Source organism: Elephas maximus, chromosome 8, assembly GCF_024166365.1.
Source record: "Elephas maximus indicus isolate mEleMax1 chromosome 8, mEleMax1 primary haplotype, whole genome shotgun sequence".
In the NCBI taxonomy this organism is placed as follows: domain Eukaryota; kingdom Metazoa; phylum Chordata; class Mammalia; order Proboscidea; family Elephantidae; genus Elephas; species Elephas maximus.
Window position 1 is genome coordinate 128399365 of NC_064826.1, and position 16553 is coordinate 128415917.

General features: G+C 40.3%; 1 protein-coding gene across 4 annotated transcripts in view; it reads right to left on the bottom strand.

Moving 5' to 3' along the window:
- Positions 1 to 16553, bottom strand: part of NRG3 (neuregulin 3) — a 1476607-nt gene that overhangs the window by 28921 nt on the left and 1431133 nt on the right. For all 4 annotated transcript variants that reach the window (XM_049893610.1, XM_049893611.1, XM_049893609.1 and 1 more), the window contains exons 5-6: positions 14109 to 14211; positions 8843 to 8969 (exon numbers count right to left, since the gene is read on the bottom strand). In XM_049893610.1, coding sequence (XP_049749567.1) covers positions 8843 to 8969; positions 14109 to 14211 — 230 coding nt within the window. The remainder of the gene's footprint in view (positions 1 to 8842; positions 8970 to 14108; positions 14212 to 16553) is intronic.

The following is a 16553-nucleotide window of genomic DNA, read 5'->3' on the forward strand; positions in this document are numbered from 1 at the left end:
TTGATAAAGAATATGTACAAAAAAATCCTACAGCTAACATCATTCCTAATGATGACAAACTAGATATTTTCTGTCTAGTATAGGGTAAAAGACAAGGACGCCCCCTCTCACCACGACTGTTCAACATCGTGCTAGAGTTGTAGCAAATTCATCAAGAAAAGAAAATGCAAGATATACAAATGGGAAACAGAAATTCAAAACTGTCTTTTTTCTGATGACATGATTGTCTAAATTGACAAATTGCCTCAGGTGAGATGATGCAGGAAATTAAAAAAAAAAAAATCAAAAACTCCTATAACTGATAAGTGATTATTGCAAAATTGCAGTATACAAGGGTCACATACAAAAGTCAATTGCTTTTCTGCATACCAAAGAGAAAAAAAAAAATTGCTCTCAAGGTGATTCCGATTCACAGCTACCCTATAGTTCAGAGTGGAACTGGCCCAGAGGGTTTCCAAGGAGTGCCTGGTAGATTCGAACTGCTGACCTTTTGGTTAGCAGCCAAATGCTTAACCACTGAGCCACCAGAGTCCATCCTATAAACCAGCAATAAATAATTAGAATTTGAAATTAAATATTCAACACCATTTATATTAGTACGAAAAAATTAAATGTTTAGGTACTAATCTAACAAAAAATATGTATAAGATCCACATGAGGAAAACTTCAAAATTCTGATGAAAGAAATCAGCAAAGATATAAACAAATGGAGAGATAGTCCATGTTCACGGTTAAAAAAACACTCTATTATTAAGATGCCACTTCTTTCCACCACGATTCATAGATTGAACACAATCCCAATAAAAGATTCAGCAAGTTATTTTATGGATGTTGACAAACTGATTCTAAAGTTTATATGGAAAGGCAAAAGACCCAGAATAGACAGACAATACATTACTGAAGAACAGAGACAGAGGACAGACACTACCAGACTTCAAGATTTAGTAAAAAGCTGTATCGATCAAGGTAGTATGGTATAAACCAAAAACAAACCCATTGCCTTAGACTCAATTCTGACTCATAGAGACACTACAGGGACAGAGTAGAATTTCCCCACAGGGTTTCCAAGAAGTGTCTGGGGGATCCCAGGAAGGAATGTGGACTGTGACAAGGGAATTGAGCTGTATGACATATGTATGACCCCACAGCAGTGGAGATAGCAGGGGAATGCTGTCCTAAGTAACTCTGGATATGAGTGGAGTCTAAGACTGAAGTCAAAACGAACAGCTCATAAACACTATCCAGTTGATAAAGTTGTATTTCACAGGACTATGGTTTAACAATTCTAATACCGCCATATATGTATATTGGAATTCAGAAATCAATTACATGGGTGATGTATAGTGGTAGCTAGGTTTTTCACTATCGGAGTGGAAATTTACAAATAAATAAGAGGTGAAGGCTACAATGATCCAGGTGGTAATGGATTAGAGTTGGAGACATCAGTGTGAACTCATGTTTAGCTTAATATAGATATGGATATAGATCCATATGGTGACATATAGAAATATTTATAGAAATGAATATGTACACATATATTTCTTAGCTCTGTTAGTCAAGAGGACCTAGAAGTATCAATATTGGCTTAATTATGGCAAATATATCATACTAATGTAAGATGCTAATAAGAGGGGAAACTAGGTGCAGTGTATATGGAAACTTTCTTAGTGTCATCTCAGTTTTCCTGTAAATCTAACACTTTCCTAAAAAATGTTGTTGGTTCCCTTTGAGTCGATTTTGACTCATGGTGACCTCATGGAGTTCTAAAAATAAGCCTATTAATTTTTTTTTTTAAGAACGATTTAAAAAGAACAAAAGACACACTGAAAAAAAAAAATAGACTAAAAAGGAAGAAGTCAGTCTCTCTTCAGTAGTTCAGTCTCTCTTCAGGTAGTTCAGCTATAGCCCTCCATCCTTGTGACCACTCAGCAAAGCAGTCAATCAACACCAATCCTCCTTAACCGTTAGCTCAATGGATCAGGATCATACCCCTTGGGCATTTCATGCCCTACACTGAGAACATTTATTACAGTTCCTTCCAAAATCCACACAGTTCCTTCCCTGGGAGAAGTCAGGTCTGCACAGATGTACCCACCAGCACATGCCCCCATGAAGTTTAAGTGCTAAAGACCTCCCATCAGAGCCCTTCTGGAGTCAATAACTCCTGAGAGTTGGGTCCATGTTTTATCCTCGCATGCACACAGGCGGTGAACTTTTCATGCACATATTTTGTTATGATGTACAAAAATGTACTTGAGCAGTGAATAAGGAGATGTCACAGCCCATTCACTAGCAAGCACGGCAAATTGATTTCTTTTCACACCTATGATAGGCCTGGCCAACAATGTTCACGGAGGAGGCACGCATCCCCATGGGGCTTCCTGCACCCCCTTCTAGGAACGCTTCTGTCCTGAGGGTGTCATCTGTTGCCTTGCTCCTAACACACTGTTGATCATGAAAAAAACCAAACCCGTTGCTGTCGAGTTGACTCCTACCCAGAAATCAACAGAGCAGCCAAGTGAAAGGCATATGTTGGCAGTGGAGCAGCTACACTGTGGTTTTCAGGCACGTCACACACGGGCAGCTAGAGTTGGAGCTGGAGAGTGATGTTGACAGAGCTGTTAAAGGTCTTCTCTGAAACCCAATTCAGTAAAGACGGGGGGAGGGTGTTTTATACGGTTTTAAGTATCTTGTTTTTTCTGAGTTGCTCCCAGTTAATCCATGTCTGTGTAAAAAAGTTCTTTATTGCAGGTTAGAATTATGAGCCCAGAAGGTGGTAAAATTGGGTGATTATGACACACTCTAAAGAGTGATTTCATCTGGATCTTGAATGAATGTAATTAAAAGACCTTGACCATCATTAATATCTTGATAAATTTTTGCACCCTGCAACATAGCAGGAAGAACTGTAGTAACATTTGCTGTCAAGTTTTAGCACACTTCTACTAAACAAAATAATGTAGTTGGAGACTGTTCAGACAGTAGGCACAGCAACTAGGTGCCCCCTTCCCAGAGAGGAACTGAGAGCCCAGTGTTCCCGCTTGTTGGGAGAGCTCTTAGTTACTCCTGCTGCCAGGTGAGCTCCTTGACCAGCCCTTCATCAGCCCTGACAGTACTGTTCGCTATGGGTGGTAGGCCCTACCACAGATTCCATGCTTCTTGAGGGATTGTTTGATTGATATCTTTTACCTACAGTGATCAGTATAAGCTCCTGGAAAGCAAGGACGTTGTCATTTTTTGGTTATCATTATATTGCTAGTCTTTAATAAAGTTCCTGGAATTTACCAGATATTTAATATATATTTGAATACATAGGTAAATGTATGAATCTATATTGAATTAGTAAGTTAGAACTTGATATTTAAATTTAAAAAATGAGGTTTTAGAATAAAACTATTAAAATTAACTTTTGATTAATGTTACAATGAAGTAATTTCTGTGTTGCCTTCGGCAAACTCTTTGGGAACTTAAACTCACTCTCAAGACACAGTTAAAATGTCACCTACTTTGGTAGCCTTCACAGATTCCCATCAGCTTTAGTTGTCCCTTTTCCATTTTCTGATAGCATTTTGGCATAACATGTATATGTTATGGGCCCCTAGGACCCACCCACCAGTAAGGTTACAGCCAAGAAAACCCTATGGAGCAATTCTACTCTATCACTGATGGAGATGTCACGAGTTGAAATTGACTCAATGGCGACAGGTTTGTTTTTTGGTATCTAGGCTACACGAAAGTACAGGCATACACCCCTCCTCCTCCCACTACCTTGTGAGCACCCTGAGGCCCAAAATCATCTCTTCTGTTTGTATTTTAAGCTCCCTAGTTTTACAAGAGTTCGGTCAGCACTATTGCATAAAGAATGCCTCACTACCAATTAAGGCTCTGTTAGGCCTTGAATTCTTACTATTGTGGAGATTCTTTAAAATTAAAAATAGATATTTTACTTTTACTTCAATAAGGTTTTCTTATCCACAGGCATAAAAAATTCTTGACTCAAAATTAATCCTGCCTGCCGCTTTGCTGGCCTGTCTTTTTCACCCAAAATTGCTAATCGACTTTTCTTTCTTGTTTGAAGAGGAGTCAATAGCAAAACCATTACCCTGTGATTTAATGAAAAGAGACTCTACACTTACTTAATCTAAATTTCAGAAAGGCCATGGCTGCAGATGGATGGTGAAGGGCTGAAGGCTTAGCTGACGCCAGGTTATGAGGGCAAATTTCGATCAATCATGTTAAGATCAGCCAGTAGTTGATCCATTCTTCTCCCTCTTTTCTCTTTGTAAACCTCATTGTAACTAGTCTACTTCAAGCTGTTGCTTTTTTCTTTTTTTGAATCAGAATGGCCTCTCTATATGCCTCTAGGATAGCTGCTCGGAATAAATTTTATGTCAATTTTTTTGAGTTTTGAACATTTTAAACCATATTTTCCTTTAGCATGCAAGTATTGTTTTCCAACTCCCTTTTATTAGGCACTATCCTACCTTTTCTAAGATGTTTATTGAAAATAAAAAAGGTGGGAAGGAGTAGGTAGATTTTGTCCTTTACTTTTCAATTACGTATACTTTCTCCTGATTTTGAGAGAGAGGAAAGGGTCACTGCTCTGTTGGTGGCTTTGCTTTCTGTCCCCTGACCCGGTGACACTCCCTTGATAAATCACTGGAGAAGGAGCCTGGACTGGAAGTGAGGATTCTAGCCTCAACTCTTCCTCACTCAGGGCACGGCGAGTGTACCTCTAAGCCACTCTCATTCTGCAGCCTCTGAGTCAAGTGCTTCCAGAACCTTGTGTTGCTTCACTGTTTCACATTTTGTTAAATGACTGTGAAGTGAAACCCCTGTCATGAATATTTAATGAGTTTAAGGGAATGATAAAAAAGACAGACACAGCCAATTCATTTGTTAAACACTGCAATTTGCAAAGAATGTCAAGTAGTTAGCCTAGGCTTCCAGATAAAAAAAGGGCAAATTTGCCTGAGATTGTAAAAAAAAAAAAGAGATTGTAAGCAGGTAGGAGACGTCCCTCTAAAGGATTGTAGTGTACCCAGATGAAGTCACCCTACCAAACCAAAAAACCAAACCCACTGGTCTCCAGTTGATTCTGACTCATAGAGACCCTATAGGTCAGAGTAGAACTGCCCCACAGGGTTTACAAGGAGCAGCTGGTGGATTTGAACCGCCAAACTTTATGATTAACAGACAAACTCTTAACCAAAAGGCCACCAGGACTCAACCTACAGGTCACACAAATAAGTGGCTTCACCGGGAAGGATGCTAATGAAACAACTATGCTGGGCATCTGTGTAACCTGAGCTTGGACTCTGAATGTCCTCAGCACTCTTGACATTTTGAGACAGGTAATTCTTTGCTATGTGGGATGTTAGCAGCATTCCTGGCCTGTTTTCACTAGATCCCTGTAGAACTTCTCCACCAAATTATGACAACCAAAGTACCCCCAAATCCATGTCAAATGTCTGTGGGAGGCAAAATTGTCCGCTATGGATATGTGTCTGCATCTCAGTGACTCCCTAGGTGTGTGATGAAGGTAACTTTCGCAAATTCAAAGCCTCATTTCCTTCTTCTGTGCATTGCGGGTGTAAATTAAGTAGTTGTTATTTGGCCTAAATGAGACAATGAAGTCACATCATTTCGCATGCCCAGTCATATTATTTGCTATTACTATTATCATTATTTCATTTATAATCTTTGTTATTATTATCGACATTGGCATTTCCTCATAACTCTTGCTAGGAGAAAAATATGTGGGCCTATGAAGGAAAAATATGTAGGCCTATGAAAGGAGCCCTGATGGTGCAGTGGTTAAGAGCTACGACTGCTAGCCAAAAGGTTGGCAGTTCAAATTCACCAGCTGCTCTTTGGAGACCCTATGGGACAGTTCTACAGTGTCCTATAAAGTCACTACGAGTTGGAATAGACTCCACGGCAATGTTTCTTTTTTTTTTTTTTTTAATGCAGGAAAAAGGTTTTCCCAAATTTTCTTCAATGCATTTGCAGTTTAATGTGTTCCAGAAATTCTTAACCACAATATCCGATTGTTGTTTTCCCTAAGCCTACCTATGCTACCTTGCCTACGACTTCATATGTTCTTGAAATTTTCAGGTTCTTTTAAACGAATTATCAATATCTCTTCTCCACCACTATTTTCTCCTAAAACATGTGGCATGGAAAATTGCAGTCAAATGGCTATTCTGGTCTTAAAATGAAATCATCAGCAAACAGTATCAGTATGTAATTCATGAAAGAGGAATTCTGGCTAGAATATGTGGGCAGACACTAAGCTACGTTAGCAAATAAATAAATGCAAAAAAAAACAAAAACAAAAAACCACTATTTGCCCCTATTAAATTATCAAAAGAAATGTTCGTAAAAACATAAAACCTTAGAGACCTACATTACCTTTTAGCAATGAAATTGATCTATAGATACCTTTGGGAAACCAACTCACCCAAGAGAGTGCGTTCATCCCATTCTGGTCCTGTCAAAGGGACCTGGCCAGGCCATCCCTTGGGCCCACACTGGCAATGTGTAAAGAACTATGGCTAGTATGTCCATGCCTCTCTGATGCACCTTGCTCTCCTTTGCCTGGGTCCTTAAATGCCTTCTTCTTGTATCTGTTCTCCACCTGGACTCCTGATTTCTGCTTGGCCTCTTAAGCTGATAATCTGTAGGACTGTGCTATCCCAGCTAACCACAACACATCTCAAAGACAAGGTGTCCCATATATGCTCTCCTCATTCAAAAATGGGAAGAATTAAAACAAGTAAACAAACAAACAAAAGCCCACAATCCCCACATCCTATCGTGAGGCCTTTGAGGGATGACCCATTTGAGCGTTACACGTGCTGCCCCTTGCCAACATACACAATGCTGGGGAGGGGTCAGGCCGAGAGGAGGGAAGAGGGAGAGAAAAAGGAAAGAAAACCATATGTACCCAAGGTCTTTGAAGTGTTTGAACCCTCAGAGCTAGTAATTTCTTTCTCATAATTCCAGTCTTAGCATTTGCAATCAAAGCTGGGGAGGTGAAAAGCTTAACTTAGCATTGTTTATAATAGAAAATAGGAAAGAGCCCTAATGTCTACAGGGGCGGGGGGCGGGAGGATGAGTACATAGAAGTGTTGCGCCCTTGTTGATTGTTACGCAGTTATTACAGATGGCTGAATGGAGATCATAAATCAGACAGAAAATGCTACTGATCACAGATAAAAAATTAGGATACCAAACTGTCTATGTGCTCTGCCTGCAACCCTGTAAAATATGTAAGCATCAGTTGCTAAGGAATTAAAGCCCGAGATCACTGCGGCTGTTCTAGGCTGGTTTAGGGATTATACTCATTAGAAGTCATTATCAAAAGCTTTCTGTTTCTGAAAAGAACAATTCCTGCATGTTGCCATGAATAAAAGTATAACAAAACTTTGCTGAGAAGCGATTCTGATTTATGAATTCAGCAGTAAACCATCTAAGTACATCTGCTATGCATAGTATAATGGCAATTTTTTGGGGTAATGATTTCTTAGAATCACAAATGATGTATAAATTCCCATTGATTTAAGCATTTGGAGGGGCTTGAATGTGTCCTGAGTGATTGCCTATTCTACTCAAATACTGGGTTTGTACAAGGCCTTTGTTCCTTCCTTTTGTGCCTCGGGTTCTGGAAGTGCAATCTCATGTGACAGCATGGAATTGCTACCCAAGAGGAATAATTCAGCATGTATTAAACAGTATTATCTTGTCTTTAATTTAGTGTTTTCCCATATAGCTCAGAAATGATTAAAACTACTTTATAGAGAATGTAGGAATGAGACACTGCATAAAACTTCAAGTTCTGACGTACCTTTTGTTGTAGTTGTTAGCTGCTGCCAAGCCAGGCCCCGGCTCAGGGTGACCCCATGCAAGCCAGAACAAAACACTGCCCCGTCCTGAGCTATCCCCATGACAGGCTGTGGATCAGACTATTGTGATCCACAGTGTTTTCATTGGTTGATTTTCAGATCACCAGGCTTTTCTTCCTAGGCCATCTTAGTCTGGAAGCTCGGCTGAAACCTGCATGGTAACAGCACACAAGCCTCCAGGGACAGATGGGTGGACATTGTGTATGAGGCCCACTGGCCAGGAATTGAACTCGGGTCTCCCACATGGAAGCTGAGGATTTTACCACCTTACCACCAGTGCCGCCAATATACCTTTAAGGAAATTCGGTAGTATGGGGCCTGGGACCCTCTCTCTCCTCTTGGGCTCCTCTCACACCTGTTTCTTGGAGTTGCCTTCTCAGGGTCCCCTGGCTCTATTCCTTCTGTTCGTCCTAGTCTCTTGCTTTTAGCGTTTTGACTCTCTGATGAGCCTTTCTTATCCTTCAAACCCCATTTGAGTAGTTCCAGGTCTGCCCTGCCCCCCCTCCCCCAGCTGGTCTCCCCTTCTCCAGCCTCTGCTGCCAAGTCAGCCACCTCTGCCCACATACTTCTTCTGGGTATAATGTTTGCATTTATTGTTGCACTATAAATCCCTGTGGGCAGTGTCTCCCTGGGGCCTGGCGTAGTTTCTGGCTCATAAGAAGGATTTGGTTAGTGTTCATTTAACAAACCACAGAAGCTCCTATTGCTATAAAAAAAAAAAAAAAAAAAAAAATTTTAATTAATTTATATTACAAATAGTAATTGAGAACTGAGATTTAACTTTTCTCTCTCCCACCTAAACACATGCACACACGCACACACACATCTAAAAAATACTGATAAAAATATGGACAAGTTTGAGTGCAGACCCCATCGCCCTGGACCCGGAACATTCAGGTCGGCTGTGGGAGGGGGCTTCTAGGCACGTGACTTACGTTTTGCAGCTGGACATGGCTCTTCGCCAAGGTCTCTGACTTTGCCATTGTGCCGGACACTTTGAGACTGTAGTTTTTGCCATTTTGTGTCTCTTTCAGCTGCTCTTGGATTTGTTTAGTTTGTTTCCTGTAGGATTAAATATATAAATGTATAAATATCTATGTAAATTTATCTGTATTCATCTTTTTCAAGGATCATTCATACTCAAAGCTCATATTTGACCTCTGCTAAAGCTCAAGAAACTCAGCTAGCAAGGACAGCCTTTCACTCACTTTCATCCCAACCAGAAAATATTTTAATTTAGAGAGAACCTGATGTTACCCATTACCATCCAGGGATTCACATTCAGTGGGGTGTTCCAAAGGCATAACGTGCTGTCCTGGTCCCTATGGAGATACAGGAGGTCACTAAGTGCTAACGTGCATAGGACTGGAAGCACTGTGGAGAAGTGACTACTGGAAGAGTCTGAAGCCTGTGCCTGTGGCCACATATAACATATTTGCAAAGTTACGTTTACATTTGCTCCAATATATATAGGTTAATTGCATGGCTTGCATATACACTATGATATGTTCCCACAGTTTCTGGTTGGGAAGCCTGAGAGCTGCTCTTGGCTTTTGGGCTTCAGGTAAAGTGTCCCTGCATGTCCACTGGAACTGACTGCTGTTTGGGTCATTCAGTGACTATCCCAGAAGGATGAAGCAACCTACTGCCAGGCTGACCGTTTTCTCCCAGGCTTCACACCACTTACCTATCAGCAGAAGGCTACACATAAAAATCCTCAGAAACTTTGCATAATCATCCCCTCTGAACAAGTGTCTCCCACCAAGGTCTCTCTCAAGAACAGAGCCATTAGTGGAGGATGTGTGCCAAGTCTCAGAAAAGCTGCTTACCCTGAGGTTCTCCAGGCAAGCAGCATGGGCTACCTACAAAGCATGGCTCTGAAACCAGAGAGACTGGGGTTTGAATCCCATCTGTGTCCCCAACAGTTAGTGATTTCCTAAATGTCTCTGAACCTCAGTTTCCTCATCTGTACAACGGAGCTGGTGAGAGCTACAGCCGATGGATACTGTGTCCTCTAAAGTGTTATCCCCCTCCCTCTCTCAGCATGTAGTGTGCTTGACTATGTAGGACTATGTAGGAAGCCGCTGCAGAGAATTAGAACATTGGCCCAGGATAAACCGAAAGGTCCTGTCAGTCACGTCTCTCACAACGAACTACTAGTAGTTGCTGCAGGAGGCTCTGAGCATCATTAAAGAGCATCATTAGCCCTTTTGAATTTACAACACCGGTGTTATGTAGCTCTGTTTGTTTAAATATTTCGTTTATCTTTTCAATGATTTGGGAGACTTTGATCTTCAGAATTCTTAGTAGGTTTAATACAGTTGTAATAACTTATCTACTTCCTAACAGTTGATCAGTAGCCTTTTGTTTAAAATAAATCTATCATGTCAGCATTTTAGGGAGTACATTACAGTCACAGAATCTTATCGTGGATTCATTCATAAAGCAAAGGGAAGATCAGGAGATTCCCGCTGAGCTGAGTAAAAATCACCACACACCACTAAAAGGCTGCTTGGCACAGAGTAAGAACTCACTCTTTTTTTAAGAATTAAAGTAGTAGGAATATTAATCATCTTCTCAGTAATTTCATAATTTAGTGTCTGGAAAATAAAAATTTTTAAAGAAATTTCTCCTAAAAATATTGACTGCATTTTGTAAACCCCTTTTGGCTTCCTTTCCTTTCTCACTCATGTCCTGACTCACTGACATTCCAGGGTAAGTGGTTTTTCCTTTGTGAGCCTGCCCCCTTCTCTCTGCTACCACTTCTCCACCACACATACACACACAACTCCTTCCCCTGGCAAACTGGATGAGAGAGGATAAGCAGCCTCTGATCTGTTAGTTCTCTTGCAAGAGGAATTTCTCTGGGAGGACCCGTGCGTGCATTGCACACTGGGACCCTACTGGACCAACCAGGTCAGTGATAAGCCAGTACAATTTATTGAGGTTTAGTTTCTCTGGCCCAATAAATAAGAAAGAAATGAGATGGAAGTTGTGGGATACCAGGCATCACAAGCTGGTTGGTGGACATTATTTGTGGTGCTGCATGTTGGGTCCCTGGGGGAGCAGATCCTGGGATAGAGATTAGCAAACATATGGATTCTTTGGGAGTGATGAGAAGAACATTTTTCCCACTGTTGTATCCTTCAGAGTTGTTGAGAGATTCAATGAACTCAGAAATTCCTCTAAATTCAAGAAGTTGCTTCCTTCACTTCAGACTTATCATTTACTCGCTTTCAAACTTCCGTCAGCTGAACACTTTGCTAAAATATTCATTCTGGGGAGGTCATGCCATGTGAAAGATGACAAGAAAATGGAGAAAGGACCTGAGTGATCATGGGAAGTAGAATATAAATGACCAAGAGAATGTGGGCGTTTGGGTAGGTTCTAACTATTTTGGAGCAAAAAATTACACACCCCAGTACGCAGGATGAAGTTCAAGTGAATTTATCTGGGTACCAAAGATAGAGAGGCCCCAGGATCCTGGAAGAATTGAGGCTTCCAAGCCGATGTAAATAAATAAATAATAAATAAATATACACATATAAACATAGTATATTATGTGCGAAAGTAGGAGGAGGTAGAGACGGAATCTGCCTATTTTGTTATCCCCAAGGTTTTGGAAGGGGAACAGAAAACCCAGGAATCAGTAAAAGGAAACTATGCTGGGGTGTTACAAAATCTGTTTTCAGCAATATGGAGCTGCTTGGTATGGGGTGTGGCATTCTTCCCAGAAAGAGAAAAACAAAGGAAGGTTATGTCTAGAAACTATACTAGCAGAAGGTACCACACTAAAGATCTCTGGTGAGAAGTATGACTCCAGTTGAAATGAGGTTTCAATTTTATTAGTTTTTAATTTACTTATGTATTTGTTTTTATTTCCCGTGCCCCAGGTTCCCTGGCAGAAAGATAGTGAGTGACATTGGGGTTAGTGTTGGCCCATTGGCCCAGACATCCGGTGATGATCTGGTGTTTAACATCCAACACCTCACAGAGCTCTGGGGGAGACGATCACCTCAGAGCCCACTTGCTGCCCTAAGAAGTGAGAGACTAGCTGCTCCCAAGATTTCATCTTCCGGGTATCCAACACTTCTCCATTCCTGTGACTACCACAATCAGGATAGCGTTTACAAAACGAAAACAACTATAAATTACACTTTGAAAATAAGTGATTAACTACTTCTTCACAGTAATTTACTTCTTGTAAAATATACTTCTTTCTCGTACACAGCACTCGCAAGAAAACCCTCCAAATGCCCTGCTGGGCACGATTATTCCTCTGATATGCAGTGTATTGCGCAACTTTGCAGATAACCCAGCCTCCAAGTCCCCGTGTGGAAACTCATGGGTGTTAATAAGACTTCATTGAGTATTTACTCTTGAAACATTATGCTGTGTGCTTTACAGTATTACCCCATTAAATCTTTAAAAAACACTCAAAGTAGATACTATTTTGGCCATATTTTACCAAAAGGAAACGGAGGCCAAAAGACATGCCGTAACTTTCCTAACAAAGCACAGCAACCAAGTGGTAGATTGGAGACTAGAATCCAAGCATGGCAAAGCCATGTAAAATCTCGGCCGCTATGCTCTATGGCCTCCCTAGAGAAGGGGGGCCATTGTGGACTGCACCAGAGCGTGACATCCCCGACTTCCGGTAAGCAGTGTCACCACCTAGTGGGAGGACTATGTAAGGCAACATGGTATAGTCAAGAGCGTGGGATTGAAACTGGAACTGCAGAGATTCAAAAACGCCTTCTGCAATGTCCTACTGTGTGATTGTGACAAACTAATATCTAAAAAAAACCTCCAATGACATCTGAAAAATCCAATAAGAATGCACAGTTTCAACAGTTGTGAGGATCGTGAGCTAATGCAGGAGGATCCCAATGCCCCTGGCAAAGAGTAAGTGCTCAACAATTACTAGGTACAACTGTTGCAGCCAGGAGGAACCTAACGATTAAATCAATCAATAAAAAAAATAGAACTAAATACGATATCCTGGTATGAGACCCTGGAACAGAAAAAGGATATTAGGTAAAAAAATAATGAAACGAAGACAATCTGAATAAAGTGTGGCCTTTAATTAGTAATACTGTATCAGCACTGCTCCATTATTTGTGACAAATGTAGCATACTACTGTAAGATGTTAGCAATATGGGAAACTGGGTGTGGGATATATGGGAATTCTGTGCTATTTTTTCAATAATTCTGTAAACCTAAAACTAGCCTAAAATATTTTATTAAAACTTTTTTTATTTATCCTGTATTCATGCCCACATTTCCATTATTTTTAAATTTATAATTGCTGTTCTCTTGAAAGAGCAGCATGCATAGCCTGCAGACATGTATCATACACTGTGTCTAGACACTGATCTATTTTTGGAAGAGCAAATTAGTAGAAAAATATAGGCCCAATGAACAGCCATTGCACTTTGGCTTGGATTTAAGCCAAGCTGTAGGACCATCATCTATGCCAATATTAAACCAATGGGCTTAACATTTTCATCTGCATTTCTTCTTATAAGTGCAGGTTATGCCATTTCTATAGATAAAATACCTCAATTAAAATTTGTTTGGAAAAAATATATATACATATATATGCATAAGTATTCCCTTTATTAGTCAAAAGTAAGCACCTGTATCTGGTTTCTTCTCAAGGGAAATATAGGCATATTAGAGATGCGCATACAAATTGGTGAGCCAAGGTAGATATTTTAGATATTTCGTTAAAACCTTTATGGGAACAGTATGAAACATGTGAGCTTTTTTTCTTATGTATTTCTTTGTTTTTCCTCAGGAAATACAGATACTAGTTGGCAATTTTAAGTTTACAGCAATAACCAAACCCCTCTGTTCAGAAGACTTACGTCCTCAGTGCCAGGCAGACGCTGAAATTTTATTGTAGGCAGGTAAGCAAAGGTTGGGTAAAAAGAACATAGAGTGATCACGATCACTGAGAGGAATGATTACTATGCACATCAGAGATTAAACCATACACACACACACACACACACACAGACATTCACATGCATACACACACTCACCACAGTCTACAAATGGTTCTAAGTCATTTGCGATATTTCATGGGTCCATTTGCACCAGATCTCTCTGCTTGGAGCAGACTCTGACTACTTAGAGAAAGACAAAGTTCTTCCTCTGAGAAGTAAGCTTTTAACACTTGAGGAGAAGGGTCTTACTTGCTTTTGAAGTAGAATGCTGCACAGAACATGCCCACGATGACAATTCCAAAGATGATACATGAGATTGACAGCACCTGCCTTTGATATACTTCTTCACTCTCTGTGAATATGAAAAACAAGATTAGAATGGATGTTAGGGCAGAGCAGAGACCATCCCTATTCTTATACTTCTGAGATGATAGGAGCCTCTTCAAGTCAGGTGTTTTTTTTTTTTTTTTTTTGTCACTGTTACAAATAGGAAAAATATGAGAAAGTTATTAAGATTCATTCTCTTTATAAAAGTCTATAGGATAACAATATTATTCTTTGAATCTGCATGGCTAAACCAGAACTATACACAGCTATGACAGTTATGAATATTATTAAAATACATCCTATGAATTCAGAACATGCTGGAAAACATACATTTTCAAATTTTGGTAAACCAAAAAATAAACCCATTGCTGATGAGTCAATTCTGACTAATAGCAATCCTATAGGACAGAGTAGAACTGCCCCATAGGGTTTCCAAGGAGAAGTTGGTAGATTCAAACTGCTGACCTTTTGGTTAGCAACTGAGCTCTTAACCACCACACCACCAAGGATCCTGAAATTGTGGTTGTTGTTGTTGTTAGGTGCTGTTGAGTCGGTTCCGACTCACAGTGACCCTATGCACAACAGAACGAAACACTGCCCGGTCCTGTGCCATCCTTACAATCGTTGCTATGCTTGAGCTCATGGTTGCAGCCACTGTGTCAATCCACCTCGTTGAGGGTCTTCCTCTTTTCTGCTCACCCTGTACTCTGCCAAGCATGATGTCCTTCTCCAGGGACTGATCCCTCCTGACAACATGTCCAAAGTATGTAAGACGCAGTCTCGTCACCCTTGTCTCTAAGAAGCATTCTGGCCGCACTTCTTCCAAGACAGATTTGTTCGTTCGTTTGTCAGTCCGTGGTATATTCAATATTCTTCGCCAACACCACAATTCAAAGGCGTCAACTCTCCTTCAGCTTTCCTTATTCATTGTCCAGCTTTCACATGCATATGATGTGATTGAAAATACCATGGCTTGGGTCAGGCACACCTTAGTCTTCAGGGTGATATCTTTGCTCTTCAACACTTTGAAGAGGTCCTTTGCAGCAGATTTGTCCAATGCAATGTGTTTTTTGATTTCTTGACTGCTGCTTCCATGGCTGTTGATTGTGGATCCAAGGAAAATGAAATCCTTGACAACTTCAATCTTTTCTCCGTTTATCATGATGTTGCTCATTGGTCCAGTTGTGAGGATTTTTGTTTTCTTTATGTTGAGGTGTAATCCATACTGAAGGCTGTGGTCTTTGATCTTCATTAGTAAATGCTTCGGGTCCTTTTCGCTTTCAGCAAGCAAGGTTGTGTCATCTGCATAACGCAGGTTGTTAATGAGTCTTCCTCCAATCCTGATGCCCCGTTCTTCTTCATATAGTCCAGCTTCTCGTATTATTTGCTCAGCATACAGATTAAATAGAAGATTTTTGTCAGCTGCTGCAGTCTGAAATTGATAGAACATGCAATCAAGATGCATTGAAAATTATTGGTGATTGGAATGCGAAAGTTGGAAATAAAGAAGGATCAGTAGTTGGAAAAATATGGTCTTGGTGATAGAAACAATGCTGGAGATCGAATGATAGAATTTTGCAAGACCAATGACTTCTTCCTTGCAAATACCTTCTTTCACCAACATAAAAGTTGACTGTACACATGGACCTCGCCAGATGGAACACACAGAAATCAAATTGACTACATCTGTGGAAAGAAACGATGGAAAAGCTCAATATCATCAGTCAGAACAAGGCCAGGGGTCAACTGTGGAACGGACCATCAATTCCTCATATGCAAGTTCAAGCTGAAACTGAAGAAAATCAGAGCAAGTCCACGAGAGCCAAAATATGACCTTGAGTATATCCTGAAAATAATCAGCTAGAGGAAAAAAATATATGTCCATCAGAATGTGTCTATGCCAGTGATGGCTTCCAATTTAACTTTTTATGCAGTGTTGCTGTCTTTGTGGTTTCAGATTGTGAACTAGCCTTTGGTTGTTAATCTCCCATTCATCTCTGATGACCATCATTGACTTTTCTCATGACAGACAACTTTAATACCCAAGGGAATATTCTATTCATCCATTCCACAACCTCCTCAATACCAATGATCTGGCAAACTACATTCCAGCCATCATGGCCAAGGTCACAACTTGTAGCTTGTCATCACAAAAATGACAATAATTGAAAAATAAACATTTCACTTTTCAGCTACCACCATTTACACTTCTAACTCACTTTCATAAATATGTCTATGAAACAGCTCTTCCATCTAATCAAGAACATTTTATCAATGGACCTCAGCACTTAGTCTCTGCTAATTAGCCTTCTTTTGTCTTCATTTTTCTCTTTATTCAGCACAGAGACCAGGAGCTCATGATCACTG